Below are 17,671 nucleotides of genomic sequence, written 5' to 3'. Positions count from 1 at the left end.
AAACGGTGTGGTTGGCAAATGATGTCCATGTCTTAATCTCTGAAACCTGTGAATATACGGCCTTACGTGACAAAGGGGACTTTGCTCATGTGATTAAGTTAAGGATCTTGAGGTGGGGAGATTATCCTGGATTATCCAGGTGGACCCAGCATAATCACATGGCCCTTTTAAGAAGGAGGCAGGAGGGTCAGAGAGAAGGAGACGTGATGATGCAAGCAGAGGTCAGAGGAAAAGATTCGAAGACACTACGTGGCTGGCCTGGAAGATGGGAGGAAGGGGCCACAAGGTAGGGAGTGCAGGCAGCCTCTGCAAGCCACCAAGGGCAAAGAAACAGATTCTAGAGCCTCCTCGAAGAACACAGCGCTGCTGCTTTTACAAAATCCTCGATTTTATGCATTTTGACCTCCAGAAGGGTAAGATAATAAATGTATACTGTCTTAAGCCATTATGTCTGTGCTGATTTGTTACAACAGCAGAGGAAACTAATAGGAAGCCATTAGAACAGGAAACAGTCACCACCAGACAAGTTCTGACAGGTTTGCCCTCTAGACAAAAGTCATGACCCTGGCTGCACTCGAAAGAATAGGTTCCTGGCTGGGTGGGATTTCATGAGAAAGATAAAGGGTCTTGGCAAGAGGCTCTGTCTTCTGACTGTGGCCCTGTCTTCTGACTGAAGCCAGCCCAACCTTCAGATGGCCCGGCCACACACAGACTCTTGTGCAGGCGGTCCTCACTGACGGGAAAAGAGAGGGTGGAGCACAGGCTTGCTGTTGCTCCGTTTTAACGAGCCCCTTCTTTTCTGTGACTTATAGCCCTGGGTTCCTCAGACACCTTCAGAGATCATCTTGGAGCCTACTATGTAGGAAACAGATGTCCTGGCATGGGCCAGTGAGACCAGAGCCCGGGAGCCATATACGTGAGCACCTGAGGTGTTTCTGCAGCCTCTAGGTGCTGTGGGTCTACTCACCAGGGCAGTGGTTTAGAGCTAAGTCAAAATCACACAGCGTCCAATCCGTAGGACTCATTTTACTCCTAAATTTTGTGATCGTGGGTTCATTGTTCATTTATTCATTTACTCACAGAGCGCTTATTGATCGCCCAGTCTGTGCCAAATATTGTGTTGGAGATGGCCAAGTATTGTCCCTGCTACCAAAGAGGTAGCAGGCTAGAGAGGGAGACAGAAGGTAGAGTCCTCGGTTACATTCAGTCTTGCAGAGGTGCTTTGGGAACAGCACACTGTACGTGAGTACACCCCCCTGGCGAGGGGTGGTGAGGAAGGAGGGGGAAGTCTTCGGAGATGTCACTGGAGTGTCATCTTGAAAGCTCAGACGAGCTAGCCAGACAGACTGTGGGCAGGGTAGTGGGAGAGTGGGCGAGGAAGGACAGTCGATAGGGACAAAGGCAGAACCCTCCGAGGTGCCCACTCGAGGACAGCAAGGGATCGATTGCAGGAGGCAGCAAGCTGGAGTTCTGTCTGGCGTTTGGAAGATCCAGGTTCAAGGCCTACTCCACCACTAATTGTCAACTGTAAGTCAGTTAAGCATTCCAGGCCTCGATTTTTTCTAAAAATAGAAGTGGGCTTTAAGCTTTATTATTTATCTCTCACGCCCTGGTCATGTCATATCCTGTTCATCTCTCATACCCTGTGATTCCTTGAAAAACAAATAGTATTTAGTTGGGAGAAATCCCTGAGACTTACTGATACTTCATATTCTCATCAGTGACCTGTTCCATGGCCACCGTTGCTAGGGCGCCACTGAAGCTAATTCACGGATTCATTGTCCCTTTGGACCTGGAAGCTTTACTCTTTCCAGTGGACACAAGTCCGTGGGTGTCTTCTTTGCATATGCCTCCAGATATGTGACTTTGTTTGCAAGACAAATGAAGTCAAATACTTGATGGGTCAACACAAACCCACCCCCCCAGTACCGGTATTTCAAGAACGTTCTTGTTAGGTGTAAGACATTTTTGTCATTATTTATAGTATTCCACTCAATAGCTGATGCAGAACTTTCAGTTCAGGAGACATTAAGTTCAGGTGTAGTGGGGGAGCAGGGACTATCCCCATTAGCTTTAGGAACGCATTCGATAAGTTGGTGTCCCCACTAAATAGAATACAGTCTGCTAAGACTAATGTCACGGTAACATTCACATAGAGGAGGAAACGTAATTCCATGTGATGAGAAATGACCGGCTTCTTAAGATGCAGCACACGTGGCTTAACGGGCCACCTGGTAGAAGTTGACGATGCGTCCGTCGGTAACAAAGCGTTCGAGAGACGGGTGGTATGTTCATTCTGTTATCTAATGACTGTAACAGGGAGGTCATGAGCGAGCCTCTCATCCTCTTGAGCCGTTGGGGAAATGCTCACTGAAGGGCTGGCCTCTGTGTTGAACTCCAGAACCCAGGTGGGATTCTGAAAGCTGAACCGTTTTCTGAACAGTTCCTGGGTGCCTGCTTTGTGCCTGGCAGCAAGGCTTGGAAAAAGAAGCAGCAGGCAGAGAAAAAAAAAAAAAAAACCTGAGGAAAGACAGGGAAACATTGGATAACTGACCAAGAGAATGGAAGAGTGGAAGATAGCGTCACAGTTTCCACGTACATGCAAGTGCGAGGTGACTGTTTCCTTTGTTATGGAGTGAAAGAAGCGCATGGGCCAACTGCTTTAAAAGCCAGCTTGGGGGCACCTGGGTGGCTCAGTCCGTTAAGCATCTGACTTGATACCAGCTCAGGTCATAACCTCACGGTTGGTGAGTTTGAGCTATGAGCCAGGCTTTGCACTGACGGCACGGAGACTTTAGGCTTCTCTCTCTCCCTCTCTCTGCCCCTCCCTCACTCTCACTCTCTCTCCCTCTCAAAATAATAAACTTAAAAAAAAAAAAAAAAAGGCCAGCTTGGAGACTAAAGGTTAGTAAATACCAAGATGACCTATGCATTTATCTGCCCTGGAGTAGAAGTCGGGCCAGTAGATAATCTGTTGGGTTCCTTTCAGCTGAATGATGTGATGAATACAGTTCTAACTGCAAAAGCCCTTGTGCCTGTAGAAAAGCATCATTGCTTGTTCTGCGCGTTGAGTCTGCTGCTGACCTCAAGTTCCTGTACATCCGAGTCCAATCTGACAGTCCTCAGGAAGGCTGTGAAATTTCCCAATAAGCAAGTCTAATATTCCGTTGTGCAGATTTGTGTCTTTCATTTGTTGAATTTTGATGTTTTTCCCTGGAAAACTCAATAACAAAGATTCCAGCTCTGTCCGATTAATGCTATCTCTGATGTTGGAAAAACAAAATTCCTGATTCCTGTGGGCAAAGTGTTAACTATTAAAATTATAATTATAGGGTGCTCCAAAGAGCATCTCGCCGTGAGGACATCTCTTAAATTCTGTTACGCCCAGCCTATTCGATGACAGATTTGTTTGAGCTGTTTTATTGTTGCTATTGTTATTACTGTTGTTTTTAATGTAGAGAGAAATCTATGTGAAAATGAGGGTCAAAATTTAAATTCCTTCAAGTTCTTTTTCCATGCAGTTTTCTAAAGAAAGCTATTTTTTTCCCTCTAACAGCTAAATTTAGAGTTTCAACCTTTCTGCCTGTTGAGTAAATAGCTTTCCATGAATTAGAACTAAATCCCTTTCCCAGAACATCTTTCTGGAGGAAGAGCATTATGTCCTGACACCGTGTGTCTTAGGTTCCCTCTGCACATCCGAAAACCCCAGAAGCAGTTTTAGATGAAGTACATTTGCCTCCTGCCACTGTCATAATTACAGTAACATTCTTGCATTTTCTGCATGGCCTAGCAATGATTAGATTTTGACTATCGTCCGCCAGGATTTTTTTTTCCTTGTGTTATTAATTCCTCTGTGTTTTCTGGTTTTTGAAAAAAAAAGTCAAGGGATAACAATGGAATACCAACATTTTTGCCGTTTTTCAGCTCTATAAGGAGATTGTCTATTTACGAAAGGAGCACCCGGTGAACTGGCACAAGAACTATGCCATCGCCTGTGAGCGGATGTTACGCCTTCGGGCAGGAGACTCAGACCCTGAAGTCTTGTTATCGGAAACCATCAGACATTTCCGTCTCTACACTCAGAAAGCACGGAATGATCCACAGCTGCCTGATATTTTAGTTGCTCTAAAGCACCTGAGAAAAGAACTGCAGAGTCTGAGGAATAAGAAAAATGTCTGAGGCAGCAGAATGTGAAAAACCTGCTCATCCTCCCGCTTCCAAAATTCCCAAGTCCAAAAGTTTTTCCTCCAAGAAAAGAAATTGTACACAAAACTCGAAGACCGAGTCAGCTCCCAGATATCAGCAACGTGGTAGGGCAGTATACTGTTCAGAGGCAGTATACTGTTCAGTACACTGTGCTCCTTACTGCCATGTGCTCCCTATGCAAATTCTGTTTATCCAGTGTTACCAAATTAGCATTTCAGTGAGAATCTTTCAGAAAAACCTTCCTACTTCCTCCGTCTTTCACCTAATGACTTTGCTTGATTGGATGCTAGAAGAGAATGGGTTATTTTCATATACTTTAAATATCGATTGTGGATCTTTTTAAGGGCCCTTTTACTGGGATCCGTTCTGAGGTTAAATTCTTGAAACATTCATACCAGACCAAAGACACATTTTCTGTTTCCCAAAAAGCGATTTTTTTTTAAGAGTGAATCTTGCTCTTCTTCAAGTTAAAATACTTTTTTTTTTTTTTGAGTAGCTCTGGTTATTACATAATCTCACACTTCAAGCTAAACACCAACCCAGTGATATTTTGAAAAAAGTTGGGGTTTTATTGTCTTTGATGATTCTCTGAAATCATTAAAAAATAAAGCTAAGCTGTTGTTTGCTTTCTCTCAGTTGCATAAAGTGGCAAATAAAAAGAATCTTGTAGTTCCTTGCTTAATTTTATATTTATGTTTTACTTCTATTTGGATTCATAAATCCGGGCCCAATAATTAGTAAGCTCCTGCGGCCAAAATGCAAAAAAAAAAAAAAATCTTAAAAAAAAGGGCGGGGATTGGGGGGCGGTGGGGGGGATGGGGGAAGTTGTTCAATAAATTCATTTCTGTTACAAGCATCTTTTATACATATTACTAAAGAGAACATAGTAAGAAATGCAAATAATAGTTCTTTATTTTATTATGACAGTTAATTAATAGCAACCTGTTTTAATGAATAAAGTCACTCCGAGTCCTTCAGCACTTCCTAAGTAGAGGCCAGAATCTGTAGGGATTCTTTTCCCCCCAATTGTATAGCTCCTAGACTCCAAGCGCTATATAGGCCCCTGTATAGAAATGCTCACTAATGAAGAGGGAGGGCTAGAAGCTTGTCTGCATTCAAAGATCACTGGTGAGTCATTCAGCAAGAAAAGGCCCCTTACCAGGAATAGTCACAGTTCCGTGGCATTGTACTAGCAAAAGGGTCTGATCAAAGGTCTCCTGTGGAGCTTGCATGGTTCCCTTTCATACTACGACCATAATTAAAACCACTAATTCTCTTTTAAAATGCTGCAGGATGCCATGTAGGCATCTGTCTGGAGTGTCCTTTGTGATGTCATAAGCTGTTAAGGACCAGCGCCGAGGGCTTTTGAGTGAAATGCCAGTCATGAAGGTGCTTCAAGACAAGGGTGCCTCTCAAAGCTTGACAGGGCCTTGACTGCACAATTCGAGCTGAATTTGCCCCTTGTCAGCTGCCAGTAAATAAATCTCAAAGGGGGAAAAGCTGAAGTTTCATTACCTGATCCATGGGGCTTTGTTGGTTTTGGCATCACACAGGGGAAGCTCTTGCCCCTCCATTCTCTGGATTTGAAGATGTCCATTGGAGCCTGCAGTGCCTGGACAGGGTTCAGAGCGGAACCTTTTGAAGAGTGTCAATAGTTGTAACAGTTCAGCTGTTAGGAAGACAAATAAACGGAGGAGCTCATTAATCCGCTTTTGGCTCTCAGTGCCTTTTGCCCTTTTATCACAGCCTTATTAGGCTCCTACTCATCTTGAACCAGAAAAAAATGAATTGGAGTTGTTGAGTGCTAATTGGCAAAGACTTTTAATCATGGGCCAAGAACTTTCACTGACTTGAAAGTAACTTCTCCACGGGGAAGAACCGAAAACCTGGTCTACCTTAAAACAAAAACCTGTTGGAGTTCAGTGTGGTGTAAAAATTTAAGGAGGCATTGATAAATTGTCTAAGTTTATCCATTTGAAAGAAATCATGTGAGATTATGGTTTCCACTTTGCTTACGAAAGGTACAGTAAAATTCGAATAAACATTTCCTGGACGTGCATTGTTTTTATTGGTTCAGCAAAGAGATCGCGTGCATGTGTGAGATGATCGTGTTTGTTTCTGAACATCTCTATACAGGTGGATGTGAAAATGCATTTGGGCGTCTATATACACGTGGCGTCAGAAGAACCTCATTCAAAGTAGTATTTCCTGTTCATGACCTTAAGAACGGCAAATAAAAGTCTCTTCGAGAAGATGGGCTTATTTGTGTCTGTACTGTGGTGCTACATATATACATCTGAATATGTTTTGTGTGCTGACTGTTGTCAAATGGTGCATAGATTTATTCTGGACGGTACTTGGGCAACAATGGCTTTGGACCACTCTCTCTTTGAGAAAGCAATGATATGATGGCCCCAAGTAGATAGGGTGATAATTATTTAAATTGTTAAAAACCAACAGTAAATGAAAAAATAGCAAACTGAACTGAGATTGGGGGAGGTTGGGCTTCATTCCCAGATCAACTATTTTGAAGAATTCTCTCCTTTCTCTTGTGCGAGGTTAAACAAGTTGCTTTCTTTTTCTCTCTCATACTTTTCCCCGGCTGGTGCACAAACACCATAAAACCTGACAGAAGGGGTCTCTTTTAGTCTAACCCCCCGACATGGAAGACAATGTGAAGGAGGTGACTTCTCATGCAGGATTTGGCCAGGATTCTCCTAGCAATGTCCCTGGAGTGCCACGGGTTGGCAGGGCGACAGGAACCCCACAAGGCCAACTTCTGCCCGGACTTTGGCCTGAAGAGCAAGTGGGAGCCGACAAAACTGTCTGCCTCTCCTCGCGATGCAGTGCCCTCCTGCCTGGCGCGGAGGCTGGCGCACACGGGTGGCAAGCAGGGAAGGGGACTGTGGCTCCGAGCCCTCTGACAAAGCCCCCCAGCCGCACTCCCACTGATGGGAGCTGTGCTTGGTTCTTACTTTCGACTTTCCTCTTTCCTTTGCTTTCTTCAGAGGTCTCATTTTTTTTTTTTTTTAAGTGCTTTTGTCCTATTACTCAAAATAAAGCCAAACTGGAAGGGCATCAATTACTAGTATGCTTTCTTGAGATCTTCTAGTAGAAATTGTGAAATGTTATCTCTGGCCATCTTCCTAGGGTAGAACCACTATGTTGACTTAGCCTTTATGATACCTAAACAAAGCCCATTTTGAGTGTTAGGGTTATTTTTTGATACCCTGCTGATTTCTTTAAGTCATCAGGCTAGGATATGAAGACCGGCTTTTTAAATTTGTATTTTGAAAGTTACAATGTGAGGCCTTCCTTACAGTTCCCACCAATAGCCATTGGAATTTAGAAATGTTAATACTTTTAATATTCAGAAGAAATGAAAATTCACTGTTAGAGCAAATCCTTTTGCTCTGTTTTAATGCTGGTATGTTTTACAGTTGCACCAATGTAGAGTAGTCCTCTTCTTCTAAGTGGCTCCAAGCCCAATGGTTGGGTAAAGACAAAATTTCCAGCCCAGTGAAAGATTCATCCTCATATTTTGTTGTGGCTGCAAAAATCACTCTAAAGCTTGTGCTCACAAACAAATAAGTCACGTTTCCAGGGATTCTGGGAACATCTAAAGGCCATATCTTGGCACAGCATTACAGAGCAAACACGGAGCTAAAGCTTTAGCAGCGATCATATTTAATGAAGACATCATTGTCAGTACCCTCTAAAGGTCTGTTTGATTTGGATCAGCATAGGATGGTATAAAAAAAAAGCCTCAGGAATAACACAATGTGCTTACCTGGATATAGGAAAGCAAACTAATAGGAATATATCTTGAGAAAGGGATTTTTCTGAAAAAAATTCTGATTGCTCTTCAACAATGTAATGTATATCTGGTGGAAATTATACGTACTGGGAAGGTTAGCTTATGTCCTATTGCAAAAAGAAAAACGTCAGGGGGAGAGATGGGTAGAGTGCTAAAACTATAAACAGGAAGCCTACAATTACTGACCTATACGTGGAGTTATCTGGATCTTTTGTGCAGATCCAAAGCATGAATGGTTGGGGTTAATTTTCAATAACATAGGTACTGTGATGATGTTAGAAAAGTTGAGTTGATAAGGTTGAGAAAGTTTCACAAGATGGATGGAACACAGAGGATGGTGTCCATCCCAGTGATACCAGGCCGCTATTCTCCAGTCCTGTACTTACTTGCCATTAGGGGAGGATAGTGTTAAATAACATTGTAACAATCAATAGAAATCGAAATCTGAGATTTAACCCTTTCATAATTTCAGTTGTTTATAATTTGTTGTAAATCTGTGTAAGTAGTTATTGGGCGAAAGAAGTACAAGAGATGGAGTGTAATCTTTATATCGATCAGTTATTTTTGTATTATGTACAGATTATAAACTAATAAATGGACATTATATCCTGTTTTTAAAAATAATGCACACCATGATCATCTTGTGTTTAGAAGTGTTACCTTACAAGGGGTTATTTTGCATGTAACCTTCTAAAAAAGAAGACATTTTGAGATTTTTCTCACCTAAATGAAATATTCCCTAGGCGGTTGAACCACTGAAAATACCCTTAATACCTGTGGGGGTTGCTTGTATGGGTAAGTGTGAGCGATTAAAGCCAAAAGGGGAACGCTGCTTGGGAAATGAGACCCAGTTTTCTCATCATCGGCTTATGGTGTGATGGGACCTACAGGTGTCACCTGGTACCCTAGATTCATGAGCATCGTGACAGAAATCCCAATGATACTCTGGCATGCCAAGAGGTGAACTCAAAAACTCCAACAGAGGGTGATCTAGGATGTGAAGACAGGGTAAAAGACACAAGGACTGGAATCTTCTTATGGTATCTTCCCTCAAAATAGGTTCCGAAAATAGAAGGGAAGCATTATATTATTGTATTATTATTAACAGTGCTTTTAAAAGTTAATATATAAGAAACAAGGGCTCTTTTAAAATACTCTAGCAAAAGCTATGGAAAACGCTAAAAGGAATTGTTTATAAGTGGAAGATGATTCATTGACCAAAGCACTAGGTTTCCTTTGATTTAAGAGTTAACCAGTCTAACAGGTGAGAGAAAGTTTCAAGAAGTTTTGTCTATAAAAGAATGAAGGGGCGTTTGGGTGGCTCAGTCAGTTAAGCTGCCGACTCTTGATTCAGCTCAGGTCATGATCTCACTGTTGTTGAGATTGAGCCCCGTGCTGGGCTCCTTGCTGACAGTGGGGAGCCTGCTTGGGATTCTCTCTCACTCTTCCCTCTGCCCCTCTCCCCTGCTTGAGCTCGCTCTCTTTTTCTCTCTCTCTCTCAAATAAAAAAAATAAATAATTGGGGAAAAAAAGATTGAAAACCGAAAGTTCAATTACGCATCACTTAAAAACAAAAAAGTTCAGGGCGCTCTGGGTGGCTCAGTCGGTTAAGCGTCACACCCTTGTTTTCGGCTCAGGTCATGATCTCACGGTTCGTGAGTTTGAGCTCCACATCGGGCTCTGTGCTGTTAGTGTGGAGCCTGCTTGGGGTCCTCTCTCAATCTCTCTCTCTCTCTGACTCTCTCTCTCTCTCTCTCTCTCTCTCTCTCAGCCCTCCCCCGCATGTACTTGCTCTCTCTCAAAAGAAATAAATAAGTAAACTTAAAAAAAAATACCTAAGGGGTGCCTGGGGTGGCTCAGTTGGTTAAGCGTCCAACTTCGGCTCAGGTCATGATCTCACAGTCTGTGAGTTTGAGCCCCGCGTCGGGCTCTGTGCTGACAGCTCAGCCTAGAGCCTGCTTCGGAATGTGTCTCCCTCTCTCTGCCCCTCCCCCACCCTCTCAAAAATAAACATAAAAAAAATTTTTTTTAATTACTTAAAAAAATGGGAAAGTTCACTGATGGGAGAGTACTTGTACCTAGTGGTTGTTTTTATTTAGTGTGTCACAACTTTTTTTACTAAAATTAGAATACATTCCTTCAATATGTGGACTGGTATCTACACTGTTTTTATATTTTTCCTTTCAGTGGTCAGCATTCTCACCACTAGCCTATGCGGTCACCTTGCATTCGCCTTGAGGCTGTTCCACACAGTGCAGGACTGTGCCTAGTCATGGTGATTGTCATCCTGGGTCATGAAGTCAAGTTAGTGGAAATTGACCATCTCTTTCTTCATGAAATAGAATACAAATATCAAGATGCATCTGAGGGGACAAGCGTATTCTTTGATGAAACTTTCAGTTTCATTTCCTATACATGTGTATGTGGTTACACGTATAACACATATATCATACTATATATCCGTGTGCGTGTGTGTGTAAGACCTTTATATATAAATCTATACATGTATGTGAACTGGGTCATAATAGAAAAGGTACTTCTCGTTGTGGATCACAGTAAAGAATAAATTGGAGAGCCACTGGCCGTGGAGAATTTACCCAACTTTATTGACCATTAATGCCAAAAAAGCTAATAAGGGATCATCTAGTATAACTAGCACAAGTAATCTAGTTTAATGAATGAGAAAAGTGACGCCTGCACTAAGAGACTTGCTTTATATCACACAGCTAGGTCATGGCAGTGCTGGGACGAGAACATGAGCTTTTGCGCTCAATCTGGTGTACTTTCCCCTTTTTCCATCACAGTCCACTAAAACCGCTGCATTCCGCTGTCAACTGTGTGTCACATTAAAGTCCCCAAATGATGTGGCCCTATTAAAATTACGATAAACTTTTCTAGAGGCAAATGGTATGTAAAACCAAGAACTGTGTTGTAGGACACGGTTTAAAAGCCATCCGCTGAATTCCTTTCTTCCCCTTCTCCAGACCTCTGGGATGTAATTTCTTTTCTTCCCCTTCCCTTTTAGACAGAGTCAGTTGTATCCCTGGTCTCTGACAGAGGATTTCCTTACCCATTCTGGACTTAGGAACATACACCGAAATGAAAAGGTTTTTGTGTGTTAAGAAAAAGTCGCTTTAAAATCTTGGAAGTTGTTAGCATAAATTACCTTCCAGCTGAATCAGCTACTGGAAACTCCAATTGAAAAAATGTCGCATTAATCTATATATTCCTTACCCCTCCGAAGCAGGATTCAAAACATAATAGTATTTCTGTGTGTTACAGAAGGAAATATGTCCCAGCTCCCCTGGAGTGTTCACTGATTGGGAATTAGACTCTTCTCCCTAGAAACCAAGGCCATCAGGAGCCAGTGTCCATGATTATCCTGTTTGGTTCAGCCACTCTATTAAATATTTTTAAGTGTCCAGAAAGGCAGCTTCCTCTTTGAAGACCTAAAGGTTTCGTTTTCTAATTGTGAACGTTACCAATTCAGTGTTTAGGTAATGGTGATTTCTTCCAAATTTGGCTCTTGACTATATATGATTTGTAAAACTCTATAAACAATAATAATAGTCATATCAATAACTATGTTGTTGACAAAACAACTAATTCCAATTAGTATCCACTGAATGGCTTCAGTGATCTGAAATCACCTAAATTTCCCGCACTGAGTTGTGAGAGTTGAAAGTAGTTTGGCCCTTCCTCTTTGGGAGGCGAGGAAGTTTGGTATAACCCATGAGACAGAGACCACCCGAACCATGCTGCGTGCCCCCTGGGCGTTTGATAAAGGCGACCTATTTCACAGGGTTAACATTTATGTGACCTTACTTTTCCCCTTTTGCATGTGCGTTCTGAACAGTGAGTTGATCCACAGAACCTAAATCTGTTGAATACTATGAGCTAATACAAGGTAACTTGTGAAAAAAGCAAAATGTGTGACCTATACAAGAATCAAACAAAACCAGAACTTTGCTTTAAAGCAATTTCATGAAATTTTGGTAAGGATGGAGATTCTATCTTCCTTTTTTATTAGAGTGCAGGATTGTCACAGGATTAGATAAATACCTTCACAAAAACCCTCGTCTCATCCCTGAAGGTCCCCGTAACCGCACTTAGTCTCCTGCAGGAACACCCCATGGCCTTCCAGTGAGGGAAGGGCGGCTCGGGTCCTGACTGCCTGCACAAAGAAGCACACGTAAGGATGTGTGCCTGCTGGGCTCATTTTGTCCCTGAAAGAGCAGAGAGTAGAAACGGAGTCCTTCCCAAGTCTTCCATTCACTTTCCCAGGTTACAGGCTGTTCCAGAAAGCACAGGCCTTCTCTGGGTTGCACTAGAAGCACTGGACAGTACCATGTTCAGAGCTGGACTCCCAGCTCTGCCATTCATTAGCTGGATGGCTTGGAGCAAGTGTCTCTGTGCCTTAATTTCCCTTTCCGTACAGTGGGGATATAACCTGGGTATATACAGTGGGTATATACACCCTGTACTGTGGGTGATATAACAGATTCACCTGATGATATGTCTGCAAGGATGAAGTGGGTCGATATGTATAAAGTGCTTTGAAGAGTACCTGGCACGTAGCAACTATTCACAATGCCAGTTGCTTTCATTAACATGCCGGTAACACCAGCTCTCATCCATTTTATACACCTGAGTAAAATGAGTAACGAGCCTCCTTCTGCTTTGCTTCTCTCTTGTATGTTTGAAAAAGTCCTCGATAGGGGCACTGGGCACCTCAGTCAGTTAAGCATCCAACTTCAGCTCAGGTCATGATCTTGCAGTTCGTGAGTTCGAGCCCCCATCGGGCTCTGTGCTGACAGCTCAGAGCCTGGAGCCTGCTTCGAATTCTGTATCTATCTCTCTCTCTCTCTCTCTCTCCCCCCCCCGCCCCTCCCCCGCTCATGCTCTGCCTCTCTCTCAAGAATAAACATTAAAAAGAAATTTTTAAAAAAGTCCTCCCTAAATATGCATCTGGAAAGCATGAAATAGACAATTCAATTTCAATTGCAACGATAATTATAAATAATGTGCTATTTAACTTCTATGGAAGACTGGAAATTAAAAGAAAGTAACCAAGAAACACTGAGCAGATGAAGAAATGAAATCAGTCTCATCGATAAGGGAAATGTCTCAATGTGAACGTGTGTGTGCACACACACAAGTGTGATCCATCCCGTGTGAGCCCCGTGCCACAATGGTCCTTCCCTCTTCCTACTGGCTTCCCCAGAGCATGGTCCACCAGGAAGGAAGCTTCAACTACTACCATTTGCCTTCTGTCTCCAAACTTAGATGTTGCCATCTATACATTTGATCTGTTTCTACCTTCCCCCAAACAGTGTGGAGTCTGTCGGTCCCAGAGACCTCTCAAAGAGTAGTCTCCTCCCAACACAGCTTCTCACAGCACTTAGAGGACAGACATGGGGCAGAAAGCTTGGAGTCCTCATCTCAGGACCTGTGCTAGGCTTTCAAAACCATGCTTGGGACAAAGTCATAGATTTCCCAGTGGGGATGACTGGAGTGCCTGAGTACTACATTCACTCGCTTATTTTTTTTTTTTTTAATTCATTTGGGGCGCCTGGGTGACACAGTCAGTTAGGCATCCGACTCTTGATTTTGCCTCAGGTCATGATCCCAGGGTCATGGGATTGAGCCCCAAGTTGGGCTCCTGGCTGAGTGTGGAGCCTGCTTAAGATTTACTCTCTCTGCCCCTCTCCCTGGCTCACACTGCTCTCTCTCTCCTTCGAATGAATGAATGAATGAATGAATTCATTTAATAAAAAAACATTTTGGGGGTGCCTGGGTGGCTCAATCGGTGAAGCATTCAACTCTCGTCAGGCTCTGTGCTATCAGCTCAGAGCCTGTTTGGAATTCTTTCTCCCTCTCTTTCTGCCCCTACCCCATTCATGCATTCTCTCTCAAAGTAAATAAACAAATAAATACTTAACAGAAAGGAAAAACATTTTTTGAGTTCCTACAAGGTGCCAGGCCCGTGTACTGGGTTTTCAGAGGGAGAGGGGGACCAGACAGACAAGGGCCTGTCCCCTGTGGAGCCTCCATTTCCAGAGGGGGAGAAAGCCAAAGTGCGAGTCTTAAAAATCTGCCCAAAGGTCCTTTTTTGCCACCACTACTACTCTTTAGCCCCCGCTGAGGATATCAAACCTGTTTTTTCACTGTTACAAATGCTGATTGGAAACTTTACCACCACTCCCTCCATACAAATGAACAAGTTCCCACCCACAGAGATGTCTGCATCTCATTCTCAGGTTATCTAGAGCCCTGCTGAGTCCACAAAAGGGGGCACTGGACCCACCGCCATGTGGTCCTCTTCCCACACCACCTTTTCCCACCACCACCCACCATACTCTGCCTTCCCTGGCTGCCCCTTGTCCTTCTGCAGATCTCATCGGCACCGGATTAAATGAACACTAGTGCTGGGGCGTCTGGCTGGCTCAGTCAGTAGAGCATTCGACTCTTGATCTCAGGGTTGTGAGTTCAAGGCCCACACTGGGCGTAGAGATTACTTAAAAACACTGGTGCTGCCTTCCTATAGCAAGGAAATGTTCTCACGTCTCCCGTCACCATTCATAGTAACAGAGAAAGGAAGAGGCGGGTAAGAGAAGCCTGTCAGGTGCTCTTAGGCTCAGTGCCTAACTCTCCTGAGACCCACCACTCAGGTTCTAGAGGCACACCAACTCCTTGAGGCCCTCCACACACTGCCTCCTTGAACTTCCCTGCAGGAAGCGAGCGGGTCCCACTTCTACAGAGCAGTGAGAAGGAATCAGCACTTCTGACGTACTCTCGCCCAGGATGTGTGACCACAGTTTCACTGTGAGAAAACATCACACAAAACCAGAGTGAGGGACACTCCACGAATACTCTTCAAAAGTATCAAAGTCATGAAAGGCAAGGAAGGACAGAGTGTCTCAGATTAAAGGAGACTGAGGAGATATGACAACTAAAGGCAATGTGGGATCCTGGCTCGGGTCCTAGAACCGAAGAAAGATATTAGTGGAAACATCGGTGAAATTCACATTGAAGTCTGTAGTGTTAAAGCATTGTACTAACAGTTTTTAGGTCTTGATCATTGTACTGTGCTCAGTAAGATCTTCTATTAGGTGAAGCTGGGTGAAGGGTATTCAAGAGCTTCCTGCACTATTTTTTTTAAGTTTATTTATTTTGAGAGAGAGAGCACGCGCACCAGCAGGGGAGGGACAGAGAGAGAAGGAGAGACAGAGAATCCCCACTTGGGGCTCAAACTCACGAACTGTGAGATCATGACCTGAACCGAAGTCAAGAGTCAGCTGCCTAACCGACTGAGCCACCCAGGCGCCCCAAGCTCCTTAACTAGTTTTGCAACTTTTCTGTAATCCTAAAATTATTTCAAAATAAAAAGGTTGTTTGTTTTTCTTTTTTTAACTTCTTTAAAGGCAAAGTACTCCTATTTCCTCTTGCTCCTTGTCGTTCTTTGTTGACCGCTTTCAGCCTCAAGATGAGCAGTAGTTAGAACAGTGGTCTACACTACTTGGCCACACCAATGATCAAGAGACAAGTTCCTTAGGGCCAAAGGCCACAGGCCTGCCCCCAGCCCTGCCATCAGGGTAGGTGGTCCTTGTTGGCACTGGGCCTCAGCTACCTGCTGGTGCCTATCCAGTGGGACCTGGGTGAGGACTGGGTATCTCCAGGGAGCCTTTGGCTCTATTTCCAGCATCTTAGGGAGGCTCAGCAGAGGTCTGTGGGATTAAATTCCCCGCAAGCCACTGGACTCACACCCAGTTTAAAGACAGCAGGATCTAGTCTCGGATTATTCCTGTGGTCCCGGTTTCTCTCTTCAGGCAGTCACTACAGGAGAAGAGGGAGTGAAGGAGAAGCCCCCTTAATACCCTAATTCTTTCCGAAGATGATTCAGGTTTTTGTAGCTTCATTAGCATTTGCAGATAGAAATACATTTTAAGTGGCATTATGCTAAGTAATTATTCTTACAGGATGTGAAATTAAACACATTTTACTCAGCATGAAATTATTCCTGCCACGTACTGAGTTTGGTGACAGCTTGAGAGTTTGGACAGTGGGTTGCAAGAAGGGGAGAAGCAATCTATGTATTTAAAAAAAAAAATCCAACCCCAAATATTCCACCAAAGGTAAGTCCTTGTAGCGAAATAATTTTGGCTGGTTGGAATATTAAACCTGCTACTATAAATTTCACGCCTTGCATTCCTAAAGCAGATGCAGGGTGATCATGCCAAAAATTAATTGCAAATAATGCGACTTGTCTTGTGTACTCTATCCAGTAGAGGGCATAGCAGATAAGCGTTGTGTGCATTGGTGACTTAGCGACTGATAAGGCTTGTTTGTAATTGCTTCTGTAAAGATATGTAGCAACATGCTTGGATGCTTATTTACATTTAGGAATGTGGTTCGGAATAGGAGGTTTAGATTTATAACTTTGTTTTTGTCTGTCAATACATGGGAGACTTTTGGTTGTTACGAGCATTATATTTACCAATGCGCAATGTTAAATTGCTGGATTTAATTGTTACAGTACAGTGAATTATTCTATTATTTCTTACTTTTTTATCCTAAGGAAAATTCAAACTTTCCAGGCTTTAGGGCAGGATAAAATGGCTCTGAGCATGTCAACGTCTCAAGAGCACATTATTTTCTTATTGGATTGTATTAACTTTACAGATGGAAATTTGAAGGAGAATTAGAAGGCTTAGGGATGGGAAATTTGGAGAAGAAAAGAATAACGTCTTAAGATTTCTGGAGGGGTTAACTGGTAAGTCATTCTGAAAGCTGCTGATGCTAATTCTCATAGCAAGAGGCAGAGCAGACCCCAAAATTATCAGGAGCGAGGCACAGAATGGCTAAGAAGGAACAGAATCTTGTGTCACACTCAGACTTGCCAAAGGATTACTCAGGTTCCCTGTCTCTTCTTCTGTCCCATTCTCAATACCTGCGATAACTGGCACAAATTTGTGGTGTGTAAATGCCGAATAGGACGACTTTCCACGATCAAGGCAGAGGGTTGTTTGGCAGGCCCACTTAGGTTACAAAACAAACAGTCTTCGGCCTCAGATGCACGTATTTGGACCCCAAAGAACAACAACATGACATACATAAACAGACACCTGCCACAAGCCCTGTAACCTGAAGGGAAAGCTGGGGGGAGGGGGCGGGGCACAGCGTAATGAAACTAACAGGCAACGGGCGTTACCTGTTTGGATAAGGTAAAGGAAAGGAAAGGCGTGCGCCCACCTCCTGCCCGCAAATCAGCCGTCTCCTGAGGGGTGACCGGGACTGGGCAGCCACTGGTGTCCTGCCCACGTGCATGATCTGACCCGTGGCCAGACACTGCCGGGGTTGGGGGGGGGGGGTGTCTGGAATCCTGGTTGTCCTGGAATCCTGGTTGTCGGGACCCCCCCGCCCCCCACCGCAGACACCTCGTCCCCCTCTGGAGCGCTTCCCCACCAGTTCGGAGGCTTCCACTCAACCCCCGGAGCAGAGGCACCCCACGGGGAAAATGCGCTGGGGAAGGCACTAGCCAGAGAGGTAGCCTCTGGGTGGGGAGCCAGGAGCGCGGGCTCAAGGGTGTCAGGAGACATGCTGTGTCGTTTTGAGCTGTAAGTTGTGCACCTTGAGCAAAGTATTGCC

The 17,671-nt window shown here is 43.8% G+C and overlaps 1 protein-coding gene across 5 annotated transcripts in view; it reads left to right on the top strand.

Moving 5' to 3' along the window:
- TMEM260 (transmembrane protein 260) overlaps window positions 1-11,864 on the top strand; it is a 73,510-nt gene extending 61,646 nt beyond the window's left edge. The window contains exon 16 of one of the 5 annotated variants that reach the window (XM_049611545.1): window positions 10,211-11,864. In XM_049611545.1, the coding sequence (XP_049467502.1) occupies window positions 10,211-10,261 (51 nt within the window). In that variant the 3' untranslated portion in view covers window positions 10,262-11,864. The other 4 variants (XM_049611544.1, XM_049611543.1, XM_049611542.1 and 1 more) reach the window with 4 other exon arrangements.
- The last annotated feature ends 5,807 nt before the right edge of the window (window positions 11,865-17,671 follow it).

The sequence above is a fragment of the Panthera uncia genome (assembly GCF_023721935.1).
Source record: "Panthera uncia isolate 11264 chromosome B3 unlocalized genomic scaffold, Puncia_PCG_1.0 HiC_scaffold_1, whole genome shotgun sequence".
Classification (NCBI taxonomy): Eukaryota; Metazoa; Chordata; class Mammalia; order Carnivora; family Felidae; genus Panthera; species Panthera uncia.
The sequence above is the reverse complement of the archived record's forward strand: the minus strand, read 5'-3'. Positions and strand labels throughout refer to the sequence as shown.